Source organism: Dreissena polymorpha, chromosome 10 (genome assembly GCF_020536995.1).
Source record: "Dreissena polymorpha isolate Duluth1 chromosome 10, UMN_Dpol_1.0, whole genome shotgun sequence".
Taxonomy (NCBI): domain Eukaryota; kingdom Metazoa; phylum Mollusca; class Bivalvia; order Myida; family Dreissenidae; genus Dreissena; species Dreissena polymorpha.
In genome coordinates, this window is record NC_068364.1 from 72,522,760 (window position 1) to 72,531,737 (window position 8,978).

The following is an 8,978-nucleotide window of genomic DNA, read 5'->3' on the forward strand; positions in this document are numbered from 1 at the left end:
ATGATTTTACACGTGAAACCGTTTCTGTTGCAATTAGTTGATGGTTAGGTGCTTTTTTTTCATAGGATGACTGGACTAAGTATGTTGTATCATTTTTATGCTTCCCGAAAATTTTTGGGGAGCATATAGTTGCCAGTTTGTCCTTCCTTCCTTACTTCCTTCCTTCCGTCACACTTTTGTTACAGTTTCTCATAGCGCCTTCAATAGTTTACTGATCTCTTACATATTTGGCATGTATATGTATCTCATGCAGCTGCACATTTTGAGTGGTGAAAGGTCAAGGTCATCCTTCAAGGTCAAAAGTAAAAAATACAACCCAAGGGAAGTAATAAGCCTTAAAAGGGAGATAATTGCTTAACCTTCCAAATGATATATTGAAATTTTACACATAGATTGACAAAGCGCATCATCGGGGAGCATCCATCAGTTTCGCTGATATTCTTGATTTAGGGTGAAAACAAGCCATATCCTGTTACTTAAAATAAAAAAAAGAATAAAATAAAAAAAAAAAACAAGCCATATCCTGTTACTTATTTAAAAAAAAAGTTTTCTGCTCAAAAGCTTTAGTTGGGATGAAGGTAATTGGCAGAAATTGAATTTAAAGCTTACGTGCAGACCATGCTATTGGATAGATCAATGATTTATTTAAATTAAAATGTTTAAATGTTGAAAACCTGGTTTTGTTGTATCGCCATGTTTTTTGTTAATATAGACTATGTGCACTTAAACATTTTTCCAAGCAGATCTTTGCTTTTCATTATTTTTCATCAGGTGGTGAAGTTTTTTGAAATCATGCATCTGGGGCAAAAACTGAAATTGCCCTAGGGGTCACATTTATGATTCATATATTGACATTGGTACTAAAATAAGTTTTGAAATATTTTCTGAATACACAAGGCCCATAGCTTTTTTATTTGGTATTTGAAATTAAGTAGTGGTCCTGAACAATGTAAGGTAAAATTATGCCGCTGAATACAAAACTTGTCATTCCCCACGGGTCCCATTTTTATTTTGGATACACAATAACTTCATAAGTGTAATGTTTTGCATATACCATCTGAAAGCGGTCCTCTTAAAGTTATGATCAAATTGTGTTCTTCAAGGCAAAGCTGGTCACACCATCTGGGCCAAATGCTCAATATTCACTTTATTAGCAACATGCTTTTTTTGTCTTATTTCAAATTTGAAACATAACTTGGGTGAGAGATCTAGAGCCATTTTGGCCTTGTTGTTGTTTGTAAGTTTGCAGTATTTATTGCCTGTTTGTTGTTTATACATTTGGTTTGTTTTATTTTAGATTTTGGCATCATCACTTACTTCAGAAAAACTGATGATAATAATTATATATTATATAAGTAAATGTAACTTTAAAGTTCGTGTAAAGAGTTTTCAAAAAGTTGATACTCCATAAAAACTCTAAATTTGGAATAACAGTATTCTGTTTGGGACTAAGACGTAAAAAGGCAACAAATTTACATGTTCTTATTTTATGTATGCTTATGAAATGTGTTTTTGTTAGCTTGTTATTCACGAAGAACATTCTGGAGATCACAGTTTCTATATCCATAATATTTAAAAAAAAAATGAATGTCAGTCATATTGACCCACAGTGATGGCAACTTTTTTGATATTTGGTAATGAGGCTTTACAAGTCTATATGTTTGTTTATTAAGAAAAATTACACCATGAATGAAAGACTCACATTTTCTTCCCAAGTCAAGATCTATTTAATTTTTTCATGTGTGTTGAGTTACTTCCATCCAGGCCATCCAGTAAAGCCTTCTAATGCTGCCAGCTTGAGTAGGACGCCAGCTTCAGTAGAAGTGAGCACCGAGTCAAGCTTGAAGGTCCCAAGCCCTTGGAAAAGCAGAGGGGAAGGGGTTTGGGATGGGGGTAGCAGATGCAATTAAGATGACATCCACAATGTTTATATGTTAAGTATGTGATGCTTGTGTCATGTTTGTAGATGTGAATAAGTTTTCTTGTGCAGTGATTACAACAGGACTCTATGACAATGCAGTCATCACAACTGGACTCCATCACCATGTAGTGATCACAACTAGACTCCATCACTATGCAATCATCACAACAGGACTCCATCACCATGCAGTCACCACAACAGGACTCCATCAACATTCAGTCATCACAACAGGACTCTATCATCATGCGGTGATCACAACAGGACTCCATCACCATGTAGTCATAACAACAGGACTAAATCACCATGCAGTCATGTCAACGGGACGCCATCATTATGCAGTGATAACAACAGGACTCCATCACCATGCAGTGATCACAACAAGATTCCATCACCATGCAGTAAACACAACAGGATTCCATCACCATGCAGTCATCACAACAGCGCTTTATCACTACGCAGTCATCACAACAGGTCTCTATCACCATGCAGTTATTGCAATAGGACTTCATCACCATGCAGTGATCACAACAAGACTCAATCACCATGCAGTCATAACAACAGGACTCCAACAACATTCAGTCATCACAACAGGACTCCATCACCATTCAGTGATCACATCAGGACTCCATCACCATGCAGTTATCACCACAGGACTCTTTCACCTTGAAGTGATTACAACAGAGCTCCATCACGATGTAGTCATCACAGCTGGACTTCATCACCATGTAGTCATCACAACTGGCCTCTATCACCATGCGGTCATCACCACAGGACTCTATCACCATGCAAACATCACAACTAGACACCATCACCATGCAGTCATCACAACAGGACTCCATCACCATGCAGTAATCACAACAGAATTCAGTCACCATGCATTGCTCACAACTGGACCCCATTACCATGTAGTCCTCAAAACAGGACTCCATCTCCATGCAGTGATCACAACAGGACTCCATCATCATGCAGTGATCACAACAGGACTCCATCATCATGCAGTGATCACAACAGGACTCCATCACCATTCAGTGATCACAACAGGACTCCATCACCATTCAGTGATCACAACAGGACTCCTTCACCAGGCAGTCTTTACAACAAGACTTAATCACCATGCAGTGATCACAACAGGACTCCATAACCATGTAGTCATCACAACCAGACTCCATTATCATTGAGTGATCACAACAGGACTCCATCACCATGCAGTCATTACAACAGGACTCCATCACCATGCAGTTATCGCAACAGGACTTCATTACCATGTAGTCATCTCAACTGGACTCAATCACCATGCAGTGATCATAACAGGACTCCATTACCATGCAGTGACTACATCAGGACTCCATCACCATGCAGTGATCATAACAGGACTCCATTACCATGCAGTGACCACAACAGGACTCAATCACCATGCAGTGATCATAACAGGACTCCATTACCATGCAGTGACCACAACAGGACTCCATCACTATGCAATGATCATAACAGGACTCCATTACCATGCAGTGACCACAACAGGACTCCATCACCATGCAGTGATTATATCAGGACTCCATAACCATGCAGTGATCACAACAGGACTCCATAAATATGCAGTCTTCACAACTGGATGCCATCACCATGCAGTCAACACAACAAGACTATTTCACCATGCAGTCATCACAACAGGACTATATCACCATCCAGTGATCACAACAGGACTCCAACACCATTCAGTGATCACACCAGGACTCCATCACCATGCAGTCATCACAACAGGACTCAATCACCATGCAGTCATCACAACAGGATTCCATCACCATGAAGTTATCACAACAGGAATCCATCACCATGCCCTAATCACATGCAGTCATCAACTGGACTCAATCACCATGTGGTTGTCACAACTGGACCCCATCCCCATGCAGTGATTAGAACTGGACTCCATCATCATGCCATCATCACAACTCGACTCCATCACCATGCAGTGATCACATTATAACTCCATCACCATGCAGTGATCACAACAGGGCTCCATCACCATGCAGTCATTACAACAGGACTGTATCACCATGCATTGGTCACAACAGGACTCCATCACCACGATGTGATCACAACAAGATTCCATCACCATGCAATGATCTCAACAGAACTCCATCAACATGCAATGATCACAATATGACTCCATCACCATGCAGTCATCTTAACAGGACTCGATCACCATGAAGTCAAAATAACAGGACTCCATCGCCGTGCATTCATCTCAACAGGACTCCATCACCATGCAGTCATCACAACAGGACTCCATCAGAATGCAGTCATCACAACTGGACAACATCACAATGCAGTCATCACAACTGGACAACATCACAATGCAGTCATTACGACAGGGCTCCATCACCATGAAGTCATCACAACTGGACTCCATCACCATTTATTCAACACAACTGGACCCCATCACCATGCAGTCATCACCATAGGACTTCATCACCATGCAGTGATCACAACAGAACTCGATCACCATTAAGTCATCATAACTGGACTCCATCACAATGCAGTCATCACAACTGGACTCCATCACATTGCAGTCATCACAACTGGACTCAATCACAATGCAGTCATCACAACTGGACTCCATCACATTGCAGTCATCACAACAGGACTCCATAATCATGCAGATATCACAACTAAACTCCAGAGCCATTAAGTCATCACAACTGGAATCCATCACCATGCAGTTATAGCAATAGGACTCCATCATGAGGCAGTGATCAAGCTAGACTCTTTCACCATGCAGTAATCACCATAAGACTCTTATCACAATGCATTGATCAAAACAGGACTCCATCACCATGAAGTCATCACAGCTGGACTACATCACCATGTAGTCATGCCAACAGGAATATCCCCATGCAGTGATCACAACAGGACTCCATTACCATGCAGTGATGAAAACAGGACTCCATCCCCATGCAGTAATCACAAAAAGACTACATCACCAAGCAGTGATCACATCTTGACTCCCATCACCATTCAGTCATCACAACAGGACTCCATCACCATGCAGTCATCACAAGATGACTCTTATCACCATGCAGTGATCACAACACGACTTCATCACAATTCAGTCATCAAAACAGGACTCCTTTACCATGCAATCATCACAATAGGACTCCATCACCATGCAGTATTCAAAATAGGACTCCATCACCATGAAGTAATCACAATACAACTCCATCACCATGTAGTTATCACAATAGGACTCCATCACCATGAAGTCATCTCAACAGGTCTCCATCTCACCATGAAGTCATCACAATAGGACTCCATCACCATGCCGTCATCACAACAGGACTCTTATCACCATGAAGTCATCAAAATAGGACTCCATTACCATGCAGTCATCATAACAGGACGTTCTCACCATGCAGTCATCACAACAGGCTCCATCACCAATCAGTCATCACAACAGGACTCCATAACCATGCAGTCACCACAACAGGACTCAATCACCATGCATTGATCACAATATGATTCCATTACCATGCAGTCATCATAACAGGACTCCATCACCGTGCGATCATCCCAACAAGACTTCATCACCCATGTGGTCATCACAACAGGTCTCAATCATCATGTAGTCATAACAAAAGGACTCTATCACGATGCAGTCATCACAATACAACTCCATCACCATACAGCAATGAAAAAAGTTCCATTACCATGCAGTAATCACAACAGGTCTCCATCTCACCATGCAGTCATCACAATTGGACTCCATCTTACCATGCAGTCATCACAAAAGGACTCCATCAACATGTAGTCATGTCAATAGGACTTCATCACCATGCGGTCATCACAATTCAGTCATCACATCAGGACTCCATCACCATGCAGTCATCACAACTGGACTTAATCACCATGCATTAATAACAACAGGACTCAATAACCTTGCTGTTATCACAATATGACTCCATCACCATGCAGTCATGACAACAGGACTCCATTTTCACGCAGCCATCACAACAGGACTCCATCACCATGAAGTAATCAAAATAGTACTTCATCAACATGCAGTCATCACTACAGGACTCCATCACTAGCAAGTAATCATAAAAGGTCTTCATCATCAAACAGTTAACACAACAGAACTTTATCACCATGCAGTCATCACAACAGGACTCTATCACCACACAGAAATCACAACATCACTCCGTCAACATGCAGTCATCACATCGGGACTTCATCATCATGTAGTCATCACAATAAGAGCCATCTTGGCCCTGTTGTTGTTTGTAAATTTACATTATTTATTACATCTTTTTTGTTTATTCATTGTTTTGTTTTTTTACATTTTGGCATTTTCACTTACTTCAGACAAGGAAATAATAATAATAATATGCAAATAATACTTAAAGGTTTCTGTGAAGGGGTATTGAGAAATTGATACTCAATCAAAACTCTAAATATGAAACAGTATCCTGTTTGGGACTTTGAAGTAAAAAGGCAAAAATGTCTTATTTTATTTAAGATAATGAAATATGTTTTTTTTGCTTATTAATCATGAAGAACATTAGGTTTCCATTACTCAAATATTTTAACAAAAACAAATGTAAGTCGATTGACTCAGAGAGATGGCCACTATTTTGATATCTGGCATGAGGCTTTTCAATTCTATAAAATGCTCGGTATTTAAAAAAAATGTTAAAATGAACAGAACATATTTTCTTCCCCAGTCAATATCTATTTCAGTTTTTGCTGAGTTACTTCCATCCAGGCCATTCAGTAAAGCCTCCTTATGCTGCCAGCTTGAGTAGGACATCAGCTCCAGTAGAAGTGAGCAGCGAGTCAAGCTTGAAGGTCCCAAGCCCTTGCAAAAGCAGAGGGGGAGCAGAGCTGCAAGAAAGCCTTGGCATAAGGTAAAGTTATGCTATTCCCAGTAGTGATGTAAATTGATGCTGCCCTTTTATTGCCAATGATAATTGCAATGGGCAAGAGTTTGTAAAATTTATACTTATTTCATTTCCTTTGGATTTTTTTCCTCCATAAACTGTAGTACAGTAAAGTATCTTGAAAACCAGATGCTGTAAGTGTTTCAAGAAAATGCTTTCTTTCACACATTTCACAAAGACCAATACTCTGAGTATTTGTCATGGATCCTAAATCATTTATTTGCATGCATACTTATACTTCTTCTATTGGCCAGACCTTAACAATGTTTCAAGTTTAAGAATTTCTACTACATTTGATACACATTTCTTCATTCTCTTATAATGCCTTTCCTCTTACAATGTAAGGACACAAAATGTAGATTTGATGTAGAGTTTAGGAACATAGATTGTTGAGGGTCAAATATCAAATATTTGGGTATGAATGTAGTTATTTTATGTTTAGTTTGAAATAATTTCTATTATGCTAATGCTAAATAGTGCATATTGTAGAAACATAAGATGATGTGGTAGATTTTTCATAAAGACTCTTTTATAACTGTAATGTAACTCTTATTTTTCCTATCTGTTTGTAGGCCAATGTTGTAGTTTTGTGTGTATATGCTCACCTCAGATGTAATTATATACATTTTCCATGCGTAAATTATACTTTTTATGTTCCAGTTTAAGTTGTGTCTCTTTTTTATGCTGTTTGCTGCTCATAAGTACCTTAGGGTCGGAAATAAAGCCTTTAAAACTTGAATCCAGTAAGAAAGGTCTTTAATTTCAATTGATTGTCTAAGGGTGTTCAAACGCATCAAAGTGTATATCAGACTGGTAAAGAACTAAATATCACTGCAACAACCTTTAGATGCTGTGTGCCCTCACTTTTGTAGATTAAGTACATGAAGAATGGCCATGGGGTCAAGGAGCAGAATGACTGCATGAACAAGATGGACATCATCACAGGAACTCTTGGTAATTTTACATATAAATAATTTCAGAATTGAAGCAAGGGTTTTATAGCCAGAAACCAGAACACTTGTAGATATTATCAGAAAATAAATTTTCCATTTAGAAGATTTTTCTAGATTTTTGTCATCATTTAAATAGCAACTTGTGTGAATTATATCATTAACTGAACTTTAGGTAATAAGAACGTGCCATGACTTTTGTAAGTACAGATGGAAAGTGTCACTTTTCATTTTTATGCAAAGTAAGGCAACTACATGCTTTACTTCTGCATTTTGTTTTTCTGTTACATTTATATTTAAAGACACTACAATGATATTAAACGACAAAATTACGTTTTTTGTTTGTCATTATCTCAAATTTTCTAGAGATTGATTCGTTTCTGTATACATTTTTGGGATTAAATAACGATTTTTTATATAAACTTTTACGATTTTTAAACATAATTAAAAATTTCCTTTCTCAGCATAATGATTTTTCTGCGCAATTTTATGATTTTATTGTTGTGTTTTTATGCTAGAATTAATTACAAATTTTCTTAACACTTTAACATTAATTCTAGACGTTATACAGTTTTTATGTGGAATACAGGTGGTAAAGCCACTGTTGCCATGAAACTGAGCAACGAGCTGATGACCGTGCACAACGTATACAACCAGGCAATCAACTACCCAGCAGTTGCACTTGGCAATTAATAGCTGATTATTGCACCCAGGACCCACCACACCACACTGCGGATATTTTGGACGATTGTGTCGAGAAACTCATCAACATATGGGGAAAGAATGGCCTTGACCTGCACAAGAACCTCGTGCGAGTTCTGCCAGAAACCGCTGGAGTTCTTTTTGTGGGATCCGGTCTTCAAGCTGTGCAACTGCATATAACCCTCCATGCAGTGCACAGTTTTGACCGGTTAAAAAAGAAGTTTTGAAAATCTTGGTTTGAATTGACAGATTGTACAACTTTAGTCTTAGAATATTTCTGAGTTACTCTTTTGGATATATTACATTTTTATTAAAAGGCCCTTGCAAACAAATAATCTCAACACATTTGTAAATATTTGACAAATTTAATTTGTGATTAATAACATTTTAAATATTAAGCTTTAGCAATTTTCTCTCATTCTGTTCAGTAGGAAATCTTTGTGTACGTTATATATATTAAATGCCATTTTC

At 38.3% G+C, this 8,978-nt stretch overlaps 1 protein-coding gene and 1 long non-coding RNA gene across 2 annotated transcripts; one reads left to right on the top strand and one right to left on the bottom strand.

The window, feature by feature from the left end:
• Positions 1-2,538: 2,538 nt before the first annotated feature.
• On the bottom strand, positions 2,539-2,946 carry LOC127849228 (keratin-associated protein 5-4-like). The gene has a single exon (XM_052381948.1). The coding sequence runs from the start codon at positions 2,944-2,946 to the stop codon at positions 2,539-2,541; it is 408 nt and encodes a 135-aa protein (XP_052237908.1).
• Positions 2,947-6,492: 3,546 nt separating this feature from the next.
• Positions 6,493-8,708, top strand: LOC127847392 (uncharacterized). The gene is made up of 3 exons (XR_008033955.1): positions 6,493-6,822; positions 7,728-7,809; positions 8,395-8,708. It is a non-coding gene; the product is annotated as an uncharacterized LOC127847392 (long non-coding RNA).
• The last annotated feature ends 270 nt before the right edge of the window (positions 8,709-8,978 follow it).